This window comes from Phyllostomus hastatus, unplaced genomic scaffold, assembly GCF_019186645.2.
Source record: "Phyllostomus hastatus isolate PE091 unplaced genomic scaffold, TTU_PhHast_1.1 phas_scaffold_555, whole genome shotgun sequence".
Classification (NCBI taxonomy): domain Eukaryota; kingdom Metazoa; phylum Chordata; class Mammalia; order Chiroptera; family Phyllostomidae; genus Phyllostomus; species Phyllostomus hastatus.
Genome location: NW_025334036.1, coordinates 10,179,833 through 10,194,950, shown reverse-complemented (window position 1 = coordinate 10,194,950; position 15,118 = coordinate 10,179,833). Strand labels below are relative to the sequence as shown.

Sequence of the window (15,118 nt, the reverse complement as noted above, 5' to 3'; positions counted from 1 at the left end):
TATTAGGACCACGCTCTAACCCACTGAGCTACCAGCAGGGCCCTTGCCCTGATTTTGGAATCTCTTCGGTGGTCCCCCATTGGTTGCCCATCCTTTATTTACCACCAGCAGGCTTCGAGGGGTCTTTGGCTGGCTTGTAGAGTTTTGTACTAGGTTTCACTCAGCTTCCTCTGTAGCTTGGAGACTGGATTCCTATGTAGACATGGTTGGTACAGCCAGCCCCCACCCTTCCTGTTAAAGAGGCCCCATTCTTAGCCCTGACAGGTGTGGCTCAGTTGGTCAGGCATCATCCTGCAAAGCAAAAGGTCACCGGTTCGATCCCCAGTCAGGGCACACGCCTGGGTCTCGGGTTTGGTTGCCAGCGGAGGGACATGTGAGAGGCAACCGATCAGTGTTTCTCTCTGAGATTGGTGTTCCTCTCCCTTTCTTTCTCCCTTCTTTCCTCTCTCTCGACAAATAAATAATTTTTTAAAAAAAATAGAGAGACCCCACTCTAGTCTAAACGTTTAACTTGACGCATCACGCAATCTGATACGTGTTTTGGCTACACTCCAGAATGTCAACCTGTGCGTGCCAACGAAGCTGGCGGAGAGCACGCTGGCCAGCCAGAATCCTGTCAAGCTGGGACACGGGGCTTTTCCGTGTCAGACCTGGAAGGAAGCGGCAGGAAACCAAAACACTGAACAGAGACATGAAATGCTCCCTAAAGCCCCAGAAGCAGCGGCCTTGGCCGCCCCGGAAGGGCCGCCTGAGCTCCTTGGCAAAAGCTTTGAAACGCCAGCATCCCTGCCTTGCCTCTCTTCACCTCCGATCAGGTTTTCTTTCCAGTTTGAGGCAAACGCTGATGTGTGAGGGACTGTGCTCTCCCTAAGGGTAGCTTGTCCCCATCTCTCCTCCCAGGGACTCAACTGTCTGGGTGCAGCCCATTCCACGGCTACCCTGGTGGTGGCGCTGCGGAGTCAGCGGGTCAGCCTCTTGGTTGACTTTTGGATCCCACAAGATAGGAATCATTTTTCCTTCTACCTTGGACGTCATGTTGCCCAAGGCCTAGAAGACCAGTGCAGCGCCCAAGGGTTGTGTGGCACCTGCTGGAATCTGAGGGTGTGGAAGGACCTTGGTCGCCTCCTGCTGCCACATAAATTGGCTCCTGTGTCACGAGAGGCTGCTCCGCCCACGGGGCTTGCGCCTGGAGACTGTCTGGCCGTGGTCTCCAGTAGTTCTTGATCTCTGCTCCTGGCTGTGCATATTGCAGCTCCGATAAAGGGTGAGAAAATGTATTTCCTTCTAGGACCCTGAAAGAGGACAGCCTTGGCCTCGAAAAATATTCACATGCTTGTGGCATCGACAAGAATGAATCCGTGCTAGGGCTGGAGGCTGAGGAAGGAAGGGAGAGATGATGTGTGTCAGTGTGCAAAGCGGCAGGCCTGAGGGCGGTGGGGCACCGTTTATATCGACAGTGCTGTCACCGCAGAGCGAGAATCAGTGCTGATAGGACAGGAGGAATGCTGAACGCCAAGTGACAAAAAATGACCGGAGTGTGGACGTTGAGCCCTGGGGTGTAGCATTTTCTTCCTGCCCTGGGCACTCTTCCCAGCATCCCCTGCAGGTCAGCCTCGGCTCGGCACTTCAGTCTTTTATGCGGAAGGACCAGAGTGATGGTTCTTTTCCCTAAAGAATTGGGAATTTTTTTCCCTTGGGAAAAACCTGTGGTGCGTGTCACGCACGGGGCCTCGGCTGCCTTCCACGCAGAGAACCCGGCCCGGCAGCCCACCTGGAGGAACGGCCTTCAGTCCCAGGAGGGGCCGAAGATGGGAAGGGCCAGCCCTGCCTGTGGCGACTCCCAGTTCAGCCCAGTTAGTCTCCGCTCCATCAGGGCTGCCAAATCACACAGCAGTCTCCTCCTCAAACACCAGTTGAAAGCAGACCTTTAAGTCAAAGCCAACATGAAAAGTATTTTTAAAGAAGAAACAGAGATAGCAAGGCACTTGGTCCGGTCGATATTTCCAGCTTCTCTTTTTTCTCCAAATGTTCGAGTGTCCTGCCAAGCTGGGTCACATGTGGCTAGGAGTGGGGGAGAGGGGAGGGCTCGTGGGCAGCCGCTGCCCTTGGCTTTGGCTGTGGCTTTGGCTTTGGAGACCCTGACACAAGAAGATTCGTCTTCTCTGCCGGAACCATGACACCAGGAGGCTTTCTGTCTGGAACACCTTTTCCTTTGACACCTCAGATGGGATTCTGCAGCGGGGCCAGTGGGGGGGGACCTCTTTTCCTGTTTTAATAACCTGTTATCAACTCCAAAGGCTGCTGCGAGGAAAAATATCAATTATCGCTTAGGCAATACTTTTTGGCAGGGCTTGAAACCGCATTCCGCCCTCCTAACGCGATCGCTGCCCTGAGCCAGAACTCGCAGAGGGTTTGAGGACGCGTCGTGTACACACAGTCATTAAGGCGGCCAGGGGGATATATTTTTATCCTGTAAATTGAATGCCAGTTAAGCAGTAGTGATTACTGCAAAGAAGCCTATAATTTATACCGGGGGGGGGAAGTGGAGATTTCGGTTAAAGATAAAAAGGATTGCTTAAGAAGAGCCTCAAAAAAATAAATAAATAAAAGGCAAAAGAAACGGCAGTCACAAAGCCACCCAACGTCTTCACTGTGTGGACATTTCAAAACCGGATCCTCGGTGTCGGAGAAACAGTCTACACGTACGGCACTTCCTGGGATGTCACACACACACACACACGAGCGTTTCGTCGTTTAGCCGTAGGGCGCTTACTATTTCTGAAATGCGTCTGTTCCTTAGACTCTCCACCAGGGTCGAGTTTGTAGGTGAAGCGCGTGGCCTTGGCCTGTGTGTGGGCCCAGAATCTACCCCCAGGGGCGCCTTCCCCAGACTCACCCCCCAAATTGGGAATCTGGGTGCAAATAAACAACAGTCGGAACTTTGACTTGGAGCAAGAAGTGACGGTCCTGAATTTTTGTCGCTTGGCTGCGAAGCTTGATGAGAACTCCGGGTGTTTGTCATCGACTTGGACTTCTTGAGATCTGTCTTGAGATCTGTGGGCAGAGCAGAGAAGAGGAAAAGGGGACAAGGGAAGGATCTTGAATATTTGAACCGTGTCGTGTCCTGGGAGCCACGGGAGGGGCCCCCGCAGCTCAGAGCAGGAAGGAGCTGTGGGGCTGGTTTCCATCTGAGGCGCTGTAGGCGTGCTGAGCCCCCGAGGTGCACTAGGCTCCCTGGGGGGCTGCTACAAAACCCGGCCCCTCCCCAAGCAAGTCTGATGTACTTGGTCTGAGGTGGGCCCCGTTTCCCAGGTGATTTTTACCTGCAGCCAAGTCTACTGGTGTCCCACAAGAACCTCAAAGACCGGAAGTGGCCCTGAAAGGAGGGGCTTACCGAGCCACGGGCTCACCAGAGAAGAACCAGCCCCGGGCCCGCAGTCCAACCCACCAGCAGCGGGGCTCCATGGGGGGCACTAGCACATCTGCTGTCCTGAGGGTGATTGACCAGGAGACCCTTTCGTGCAAGTGTCCAGAAGAAAGATGTCGTTTTGAGAGAATGACACTGGGCTACAGGGAGAGCGTGGGGCAGAGGAAAAAGAGGAAGTGGGGACAGTTGTGGGATCCCTTCAGAGCCCGTGAAGGAGAAAGAAGCACCGGCTGCCTCTGCACTGGTTGCGGGCAGCCGTCGGGAAAGCAGGAGGCGGTGGCCTCTGGTGGTCAGGCTCCAGGGAGCCCCGGAGAGAGCCATCCGGAAGTTCGTGCAGAGTCTCAGCACACAGTCGGAAGGGAAGCAGGCGGCTGCCGGGCTCTACTTGCAGCTGCTAACCCAGTAACCCCCTTCTCTCTTTCTCCCTCCCTTCCACCCCGAGGCCTGCAGTCACTCCGTTTAGGACGTCTCAGAATTTTTCCTTGGCACTAGTAAACTCATCAGCGTGGCTCTGGATGGGCGGCGGGGGAGGGACACTCCCAGGACCAGCAGCTGCAGCAGGTCCCTTGGGACCTGGATAGCAATGCAAATGCAAATTGTCATTCAGCACCCCCCACCCCACCCTGCAACCCCCACCTCTCAGACCTTCTGAGTCAAAAATGCTGGGTGGGGCCCTGAGTTTCCCTGAGGCCCACCGGGAAGCAGAGGGGCGGGCGGGCGGGGGCTTCTGGTGTGCCTTTGGGTTTCCCGGGGAGCTTTAAAGAATCCTGATTTATCTTACAGGCCTTTCATTTGTTTGGTGTGGTCTCTAAATATTTTGACAGTTGATTCTTCATTTCTTTTATGTTTAAAGTAAGTGGCGGGGAGACGTTCCTTCCCAGGGTGCAGGAAACGCTGTGTCCAGTGCCCTGACAGCATCCAGCGTTGCCATTAGCTCGTCCCCAGGGTCACTGCGGAAAGTGAGCTAGAGACGAGCTTCTCGACATCGCTGTTATGTGCTTATTGTCCTTCTTTGTTTGTGTGTGTGTGTGTGTGTGTGTGTGTGTGTGTGTGTGTGTTAAAGATTTATTTTCCATTGTATTTCCTTGGTGCTAGGAAAAGTTCCTTCAGTTTTCTCATCACTTTATAATTGTAATGTTGCTGTGAAAATTCTAGAAAATAAAAGTAGAATAGTGTATAACTTCATTTTTCATTAAAAAAAGAATCTAGATGCTTCCGTTACACCTCATGCCAATGAAATCAGAACCTCCAGCAGCAACAGCCAGGCACCAGAAGTTTCTGGAACTCTCCAGGAGATTGCACTATGTGGTTATGTTTGAGAACCAGTGCTTTACAGAAATTGGACGGTGTCCCGTTAAGATTCAAGAATTGGCCTTTCTATTTCTTTCCTATCTCCCTAGTGTCGAGTTCCGTTAGGCAGGACGTAACCTGCCCCAGAGCCAGAAGGGGTGACAGAGTCCCCCTTGTTCCCCTGGGGAAGGTGTGGCTGCTTGCCTCTGACAAACTGTGTGCTGGGGAGAAAGGGTTCACAGGATGCTCTCTGACCCCCCCACCCTGCCACCTAAATAACAGGCCCAGAGACCCCAGACCCGTGGGGGTAACTCTTGGTGGAGAAACTCTTCCTCGCAGTCAAACTGGTCTTACGTTGTTCAGCCAACTCTGTCGGCGCGTGAACACGAAGCAGCACCTGCTGCGTGGTTAGTGGTGCGGGCCGGCCTGCGGGAAGGCTCTGGGCTGTGGACCAGGACGAGCCCCGCCCTCCGCAGAAGAAGCTGGGGCCCGGGAGATCCGGCAGCAGGGGGCCCTCTCAGCCACAGGGGGTCGCAAGGCTGCTGCCAGGGAGAAAGTGACCTATACCATCAGAGGATTTCAGGCGGTGGGGACCGAACACAAGGACTGTCCAGGTTGGGGCTGGCAAAGGGCAGGAGCCAAGGCCCTGGAGCCGTGAGGTCTTGTGGGAATGGCCATGCAAGTGGCCGCCCTGGGTTCAGGGGCTGACGTCCTCGGGGTGACATCCCTCTTGGGCCTGGTCAGTGGCTTGCATTTCAGAAGGCCTGGAGGTAGGATGCAGTCCAGAGGCCACCCCCCACACCCCCAGCCCACCTCCCCTCAGCACCCTGGGCAAGGTGGAAGGGGCGGAGCGTAAATAATTAGGCCATAAAACCCTCCTGGCGTGTGTTTTTTAAGGAACAGAAGGGGCCGCTGGTCATTAGGGGCAGGAAGTAGCCTGTCCTTAGGGCTGCTGCTGCCGGGAGCTTCCGTGCCCTTTGATGTCCCCGAGGGGTCTTTGAACTTTGGGAGCAGCAGGTTCTCTCTTAGCGTGGGCTTCCTCCTGCAGGTCTGCTCCTGCCCGCTCTGCGGGCCTTTGAAGGGGAGGGGGGTGCTGGGGGCGGCCCTCCAAACCCATTACAGCAGTGGCTCCAGGAAGAGCTGGCAGCCAGATTGCCTCTGAGGGGCCTTCGGAAACCGCCCTGTGTGTCCCCACGTGAATCCTTTACTTCGTGCGATCCCAGACTGTGGGGGCTTCTGCCGGAACCTGACAGACCGACATCCCACGGGGAAAAGGGACGCCCTCAAAGTACCTGAGATGGTTCTGGAACAACCACACGCACACGCACATGAAGACGAAGGAGAGGAAGCAAGCCTTATTCCTTCCATGAATTCTACCTCCTTGTCCCAGGCAGTTTTTCTCCTAGCCCTGTGCAGCCTTTCCATCCGAATCAGCATGGTCCCCTCTGCTGTCCGCACTCACCTTGGGGGGCCGTGTCCTGATGGCACCGGTGTGGCCATCAGTCTGAATTTCTTTGGCACTTCTACCCAGAATGAGCTTCAGATGCCCCCTCGCCCCACAGAGTGTTTTCCCAGGTCAGAGATCAGCACAGCTCTGTGGGGTTGTTGTTGTGTTTTTTTTGTAGAGATTTTATACAGCATCCAACTCCAAGTCTGTCCAAGTAAGGACACACACAGGCGTGCAGGGGCTCTGGACGGACGCACCGCTGCGCCACGCAGCGAGGGCCTCGGAGGAAGGAGGCGAGGAGCCTCCTACGCAGCTGCCCCTTGTTTGCTCTCGAGTTTGTGGGGCGACCTCCCCAGTGTGGCGTCACTGGTGCTAATGATGAGACAGTGGCAGGAAGGCCCGTACTCGCAGCTTCTGTCCTGTGCGCTGGTGGCACCTTCCCTTTCGTGGGGCGTCCGCCCGCTTCCCTCACTGGCTCTGCACACGTCTGGGGGCCGCTGCGCTTGCAGCCTGGGGGCCCTAGCTCCCCTGCACTCGGGCATGAGCTTGGACACAGTGAGGCCCTCATCCCTCCACAGCCACTACCTGCCAGGCTCCTCGGTGTCTGTGACCCTTCCCAGAGCTCCTTTAGTGCGGAAACTCTGTGAAAGCAGGGCCCGGCCTGTGCCTGCAGCTAGGGTGGGGTCTGGTCACAGGAGGCTTTTGACAAGCCCTTGTTGAATGCATGAGTGAATAAATGAATGAACGAATGAGTACAGCTGACCCTTTAATAACACTGGTTTGAGCCTCCCAGACCCACGTAAACATGCAGACTTTTTCCAGTATGTATATTGAAAATGTTTGGGGGTATTTGTGACCATTTGAAAAACTCAAAGATGAACCTTGTGATTTTCTTCCTAACATTTTCTTTTCCCTAGCTTACTTCTTTTTAAGGTTTTCTTTTGTTGAGATTTTATTTATTTATTGGTGGAGAGAGGAGAAGGGAGGGAGAAAGAGAAGGAGGGAAGCATCAGTGTGTGGTTTCTCCTCTCACGCGCCCCCTACTGGGGACCTGGCCCGAAACCCAGGCATGTGCGCTGACTGGGAATCAAACCCAAGACCCTTTGGTTTGCAGGCTGGCACTCAATCCACTGAACCACACCAGCCAGCACCCCCTAGCTTACTTTATTGTAAGAATACAGCACATGATACATATAACATACAGGATGTGTGTTAATCAACTGTTTATGTTACCGGTAAGGCTTCTGGTCAACGGTAGGCTGTTAGTGGTTAAATTTGAGGGGAGTCACAGTTATGTGCAGGTTTTGGATCGCATGGGGGTCAGGGCCCCTAATACCTGCGCTGTTCCCGGGCCACCTGTGGTGGTGTCCCTGTTTAGTCACACAGGGGGAATGGAGGTTCAGAGGAGTGGTGTTGCTCCCCGCAAGAGGCAGAGCCAAATTCTCACCAGGTTGTCCTGACCATCAGGCCAGGACTCAAACATAGCACTCTGCATCTGTGTGAGATGGGGAATTTCATATTATCTTCCTTGACTGTTTACATATTTTCATCAAAACAGGCAGAAAATTGGAAACTGGCTGGGCCCGGGAGCTGGCTGCCGTGTGTGCACGTGTCCAAGCAGAGTGGGGGCCGGGGGGGGACAGGCGCTGGAAGGGAGGAGCCTCGGCAGTGGGAGGTGCGGGGCCGGCCGGGGTCAGCCGGGGTCAGCGTGGCTGGGAAACACAATTCGGAGACAAGACAGACTGGGAGCGAGGCGGCTCACCTGCTGCTGGGTGACCTTAAGGAAATCACTCCGGCTTTGCAGCCCCAGCAGGTGCCCATCAGGGAAAAGGCACATGCTCTGGCCAGGTAGCTCAGGTGGTTAGGGTGTCATCCTGATGCACCAAGGTTGTAGGTTTGATCCCCAGTCAGAGGACATGCAAGAATCAACCAATGAATGCATCAGTAAGTGGAGCAGCAGATCTCTCTCTCTCTCTCTCTGCCCCCCCCCCGCTCCGCCCCTCTTCTCTCTTCCCTCTAAAATCAATAAATAAAAACACCAGAAAAATAAGAAGGATACAATGACCGCCCTTTCCGTGTTCCACCAGAGGCTGTGAAGTGGTGACGTCGGTGAGAATGTTCCAGCGATAACAGCACAAAGGTGTTGTGTCTTGTGTAGACAGGTCCTGACGGAAGGACAGTAGCCGACAGTCCTTCACCAAAATCGTGTGTGTGTAAGGGTCACTTTGGAAGAAGGTGCCCCCTTGGGCCTCCCTGCCACCTGCCAGCAGCTCCCTGAAGCTGTCCCACCCATTCTTCCCACCACTGTTGGGACTAGTGGCCGCTTCTTTGTCCGAACACCCAATAAAATGCAGACTCCAGAGGAGGCACCTCGTGTGCCCGTGTTGTGTGAAAAACGTGTATCATGAAACACAGAATTACCTTGGTGTGATGCCGTGCTCATGGACAAAGCCTCACAGAAGGGCTTTGTCACACCCAGACACACTCACGGACCAGAGCATAGGACAGAATCTTTGCTTTGTTCATTCTCTTTCTTTTTACTTTCTCTCTCAACACCATTAATATAATTGTTGTTTAAAGTTGAAGGTCCATTTAATGTGAATTTTCTTTCCATGTATATATAGGTACATACACACACACACACACACAATTTCAGGCAGGATCGAGGGGAAGGCAGACCTGACTCTTCTACCTGTCATCTGAATTCCTTAGCTACAGATCCAAGAACTGGGCATTTTCGTGACTTCAGTACTCTGATTAGCTAAGCCAGACATGATACGCTGTGTGTGTCTCATTTATTTCCACCTGCTATGATATTATCCATTTGAGCAAAATACACTTAGCACGGACGCTACACTGACCATCCTTCACCCATCGGAGAGTCAGAATTCGGGGACGTGTTGGGAGCATTTGTTTTAGGGTGTGTATCATGGGGTCCAGCCTGGCGGTCACAGTGTTACTGAACTCCCGGACGCTCATTTTCTTGGGCAACAACAGAAACAACTCTGGGGTGATGGAATTGTGGTGCTGCTGTTGCGTGTTTGCTTTGCTCCCTATAAACGGGGTCACGGATGATGTGGCATTTCACCCTGGTCTTTGGCCCAGACAAACAAGGGCCGCCCGTCACCCCCGGAGACTCGGAACCCTGGTCGGTGAACCCCCTGAGCAGGAGAGCACTGAGAGCCTGTCTGGGTCTCGGCAGAGGGGTAACGCCAGCCGAGGAATTCCCTCGGAGGGGCAGAGCTGGGGTGTTCGTGATCAGGGGTGAATGAACAGCAGCTGATACAGACCCGCCTACCACTGCCCAAAGACTGCCGTGGGCTGGCCCCTGCCATGAGGAGGCGACCCTCAGGCGCCATTTCCCTGGGTTCTTCATCCCTCCCCAGACGTGCCCATCACAAGCTCAGCCAGGGCTCCTCGGAGGAGGACTCGAACCGGGGGGCCTGATTCGTACCCCCGGCATCAAAATGCTAAAGCCCCTGAAAGACGGACGAGCGGGCCGAGAGCCCAGTGACATGGAGCTTCCAATGCGGCCGACGTATGGAGTCTCCGCCACGCAGGGTTTGTGGTGGAGCAGGGAGGGGCTGGTAGGTGTGGGAGCTCTCTCGGCGCTCCCTGCGTGGTCCGTGTGTTGGATTTCCTGAAGTCGCATGGTACTTGTTTCAAGGTCCACTCAGCTCAGGCCCTCAGGTTGTGACTGCGTCTGAGGACCCTGGACCTCGGGTGACCCAAGGCCAGCCCGTGTCCTTCCCACCACAGTCACTTAAAATCACTGGGTGCGTTCCACCCCGCTTGTTTTTTGCTAAATACCACGTTGCCAGAAGTGATAGATGCCCTGGGACCTAAACCTACAATATGAGGTGTTTTTCAGTCAGGTAGTCCTTAATTTAAACTAAAAATAGCCTAAACCGTTGTTTACGGAACCTCAACTATCCAGGCCGCCCGCCCCAGTGCTGAGTCATCAAACTGCAAGTGGATGAGGCACTTAGGGGCCTCGGAACATTTTAAACCAGCTCGCGTGTGAGCTGTGGGAGAGAAAGCCGCGACTCCCGCTCCGCCGAGCGTGCTGGCCGGAACGTGCCTTGGGGGAGACTTCAGGGGCTGGCAGAGGGACGTTTTAATGTCACACTCCATGTCGGCGTACGGTGACAGACCGTGCAGTCAGCTCTCGCGAGCAACGTTGGAAACGGAGTTTTGTCTCCTGAGAGGTCAGCTCCCCTGGCCGGCGGGGTCTGGCAGTGTGGGTGGGGGGGCCTCATTCGTTTCAGAGCCAGCCTGACCGCCGCAGAAAACTCGGACGCGGCCGTGGTGCCAGCGCTCAGATGTCCTCGCACGGTGGCTTCCCAAACATCGTCCTTGTTTGGAGAGCCTGTCCAGCGGCCGCCGTTCGGGAGACCCCAGCCCAGCCCGGGGGGACGGGAGGCGGTTGGCTGTAATGGCGAGAAGCCAGAAGAACAGTTGACTCATGTTCAGTCTCGGAGGAGGAGCGGATGCTCCAAGGTTGTCCCCAGGCTCTGCTGATGCCTCGTCGTCAGAGATGCTACAGAGCGACTTTTCGTCAGGAGACGTTTCGCCTCCGTAATGTCTACGCATTTGATTCGCTAAGACCCATCACCATTTTCAGGGCGACCCGTTTGAGACCTCTATCGCTGGTTTGATCTAAAGATATCCAATGAAACCGTAAATCGAATTTAAGGTGACTTTGTGTACACCCTCTGCTAAGTGCAATTGAGAAACTAGTTAGCCTCTTCCTGGAAAGTGAACATGAAACAAAGATAGGACAGACAGACAGGTCAATGGATGGCTGATTATAGATATAGATAGATAAAAAAAAGTAAAACGCTGAGTAATGGTCCTGGGAAACGACTCATCTTACTCGGCAAAGTAACCACGGGAGACACAGCTCAATGGATCCTCCTGGTCAGATTCAGCTGCTCGTTCCTCGGTTCTTCGCTTCACCCTGGTCGGATGGACACCCGGCTCCTTTGTGGGAGGACTGCAGTGACCACCACCAGGGACGGCCTGCTCCGCTCTGCTGAGCGGGCGGCCACTGTCCTGAACCAGCATGCCGTCAGGGGTGCGGCTTCTCCAGCTCGGGGGCGCTTCCCCCAGCATGAGGCAGAAAACCCACCTGACACGAATTGACAGCGTGCTCGAGCCGTGACAGCCCGTGGTGGGGAATCTGGGGTAGGAGGCTGCCCGGAGGGAACCCGGCGAGTCGAAGGAGCTCCTGGGAGACCCAGGGGGGAGCCAGGGAGACGGGTCTGGACCGTGGAGCAACATGCCATCCTCAGGAAGGCCCTTGGTGACGCCGTCAAGGGGCCGGTGACCCAAAAAACCAGCTCGAGTAGAGAAACATAAAGGAAGTCTACTTAGGTGCTTTAAACATCATGTTTTAATTTACGCCGTGAACACGTCGGTTTTCTTTTTTCCCCAGTTTTGTGATGGCGGGTGAGAGCCTTTTCTTGGAGGGTGGGTGCGTCTGTCTTTTGGGCTTCCTGTCCCTGTCCCTGTCCCTCGCACATGGGCCAGAACTCGGTGGCAACGTGTTGGAGTCCCTGTTCGGCCTTCTTTTATTTTCAGGTTGTATAGAATGTAAGAGACACTTGTGACACAGTCTGGGGAAGATGTTTGTTTTTTTTTAAAGATTTTATTTATTTTTAGAGAGGAAGGAAGGGAGGGAGAAAGAGAGGGAGAGCAACATTGACCAATTTGCACCATTGTCTCCTAGCCCATCACTTGGCACTGGGGAAACTTCTAATAACGATTTTCGAATGAATGAAAGCACATTTCCCCCTACTGGGCTGTTGACAGGGAATGGGCATCCTTATGCTCGTGGAGACTCTCCCCTTAGAGTCTCAGGCCGTCTGACCTCCCGTGTTCTGTGCCTCAGTTTACCCAGTGCCAGCGTGTGTGCAGAGTCAGATCACTGGTCAGCGTGGGGTGCGTGCTCGCTCACCCCTGTCTGCACAGGCATCCTGGCGTGTGTTAGGTACCTACGGGCAGGGAAGGCGACAGGTATGATCTGGGTGGACCCAGGTAGAACTGTGCAAAAGACCAGAAAGCCCATTTTTCACTCATTTGATGATCTGCAACGCGATATTCTCTAAGTCAGAGTTTTGGGTGGTTCCCCACTAGCCCATCACACAGTGACCGCTCTTCAAGTCTGCAAAACGCTTAGATCATTTAGGGGGCGGGGTGGGGGGGTATGTTAGTGCCGCAAGGCAAGTCTCGTCATCGGAAACTGTAGTGTCCCCGTGAATATAATCTCTTCATTCATTGGTTTGTCCTGTAGCAAATGGTATGAGTGCTTTTTGGCTCCACGTTCGTTCACTAAGTGAGCAACTCATCACCGTCTTTACTTCCCTGTGAGCTTGTGACTCCCGGTCGGCGCTGGGAGGGCAGCGGGCGTGACCCTGTGTCACCTTCTGTGCTTGAGACCTGAGCTCGGGAGCCTGTAGCCTAAGTGTCGCTCTCTCCTCTTCCGTCCCTCGGCAGCTTGGGGATGAACCACGACGACGACCACTCGTCCTGCGCCGGCAGGTCCCACATCATGTCGGGGGAGTGGGTGAAGGGCCGGAACCCCAGCGACCTCTCCTGGTCCTCCTGCAGTCGGGATGACCTTGAAAACTTCCTCAAGTAAGTCCTCGAGCCCTTCGATGCCCTCCACGCCCCAGAAGGGGTAATGCTTCCAGGAGACACCGTAGTTGGGTCTCAGCAAGTGCACGGAGGGGAGGGGAGTCCCTCTGAGAAGTCTTGGCCAGCCGACAGCTGTGGTCGGTGCAGAACCTCCGGTTTCTGCCCGCTTCCTCCCACGTGGGCCTCCAGTGTGATGCGGGGCGTCCGGCTGGCATTCACCGATGCTCGTCGGCCGGTCCAACTGTCAGGAGAGTGGGCGTGTCCTGACCCCGGGTTCATCTTTCTGCGGTGTTCCGTGAGTGGACACCTCCGCAGTACTGGTGGCTGCCGTAGCACATACGTGTCCGCCGTATGGGGCCGGGATGGGTTTACCTCCCTGACACTCACTTCCCAGATCGTGTCTGTGCGTTCTCGGGTTTCCGTGGGAGAACCGCCCCCCTGATTTCACACCTTCGTCACACAGAGCCTGTGCCATGTCCCACGTGGGCCCCTTAGTGTCAGGACCTCGGGGCCGGCGGGCGGCAGACCCTGGTCGCTTCCCCGCTTGGCTGCATTCGTCTGTACACTCCATGGAGATGGGAGGGCCTCCGTGGGCCTCACCCGCCGCGGAGCTTTACGGCCCAGTGACACGCTCAAGTACCAGCGAGTTCGGGTGCACGAGCAGAGGCAGCACTCCGGCTTCTGCCCTCGTCCTGGGTCTTCTTTCACGGTGGTCCCCGGAGACAGGGAAATGCAGTGGTTCACCGGGCTTAAAGATGGACTCATTCGTTTTCAGAGTCTAGTTCCTGTGAGTCCTCAAGGCCACAGAATCTGCACAAACCGTCATAGCCCGTTGGCATGGTTTTGTTTCACACAGAGGGTCCAGGAAACAGGGAAGGCTGTGCTCATTTGTTCACACACACAGTGCTGGTGCCACTGCCTCTGTCTGAGTGCTGTGTGTGTGTGTGTGTGTGTGTGTGTGTGCGTGCATGCGTGCCTGAGTCTGGGACAGGTGGCCCCAGGTGTACTTAGGTGCATGCAGCTCTTTTCATTTTTAAAAAACATTTTATTTATTTCTTTTTAGAGAGAGGGGAAGGGAGGGAGAAAGAGAGGGAGAGAAACAGCAATGTGTTATTGGCCTCTTGAGCACCCCCTACTGGGGACCTGGCCTGCAACCCGGGCATGTGCCCTGACTGGCAATTGAACCCTCGACCCTTTGGTTCACAGGCCAGTGCTCAATCCACTGAGCCACACCGGCCAGGGCTGCAACTCTTTTTCTTCCAGAATCTTAACAAGAGGCCAGCTTCTTTTTCTTCTACCATTTGCCTTGTTTGCAAAATTAGAAAAACAAAAAGATTCAAATCATTAACCTCCTAATGTAGCTACAGCCTCACAGCCCCCATTCAGTTTCTCAGAGATGCTCTCAGCATCTCTGAACATGGCCACCCTGGTTGCAATCCTGAAACCCTTTGCAGAGTGCACCCCTGGCTGCCTCAGAGGGATGGCAGCTGTGTCGTCAGGTCGGACACCTGCTCCAGCCAGTTGCCACAGCCTGCCGGGCCGGCTGGCCCTCTGAGAGGATCTGCAGGATCAGAAAGGGGCACTTTGTTTTTATTTAAAATAAAGGACAACAACCCTAACTCCTAATAGAGGAAATTTTTTTATCCTTAGTAACGTTTGCTCAAAGCCATATTCTAAGAAAGTATCAAAGGAACCTATTACAAAAGTGCTTTCATTCACGGAAGCGCTCAGACTCCCCAAGAAACGGTACACGAGCCTCGTGGGTGTTACTCCTAGGCCCTTGCCAGCTGCCAAGCTGCTGTTGCCTCAGGAGTCAGGATACCGACCCAGCCACATGGAAAAAAAGCAAAACGTTAACAAAGCCGAGTCCCCGTGTTTGGTGCCTGGACGGCTTTCCCATAAATAATCTCCGGAGGCGCATCCTTCTCAGTGACTGAGAATCAGGATAAAAACGTGGGCGGTGCCTCTGCAAGCCGACTTGCCTCTTGGCTGTTTCAGGTCGAAAGTCAGCACCTGCCTGCTGGTCACGGACCCCAGGAGCCAGCACGCCGTGCGCCTCCCGCACAAGCTGCCCGGCATGCACTACAGCGCCAACGAGCAGTGCCAGATCCTGTTCGGCACCAACGCCACCTTCTGCAGAAACATGGAGGTAAGCGGCCCCGGGGTGGGGATGGGGGGCCTCTGGCTTCCACTGCGGGACACAGGTACTCACACTAGACACATACATGCATGCAAAGGAGCACACACATATACATGTACATGCACACACTCACATACACGGACACACATATACATCTACCCTGTGCACGCACACA

The 15,118-nt window shown here is 54.6% G+C and overlaps 1 protein-coding gene across 1 annotated transcript in view; it reads left to right on the top strand.

Annotated features, from left to right (window-relative positions):
- The window catches only part of ADAMTS17 (ADAM metallopeptidase with thrombospondin type 1 motif 17), a 190,590-nt gene that overhangs the window by 93,940 nt on the left and 81,532 nt on the right, over nt 1-15,118 (top strand). The window contains exons 9-10 of the mRNA XM_045825122.1: nt 12,663-12,803; nt 14,802-14,952. Of these exons, the coding sequence (XP_045681078.1) occupies nt 12,663-12,803; nt 14,802-14,952 (292 nt within the window). The remainder of the gene's footprint in view (nt 1-12,662; nt 12,804-14,801; nt 14,953-15,118) is intronic.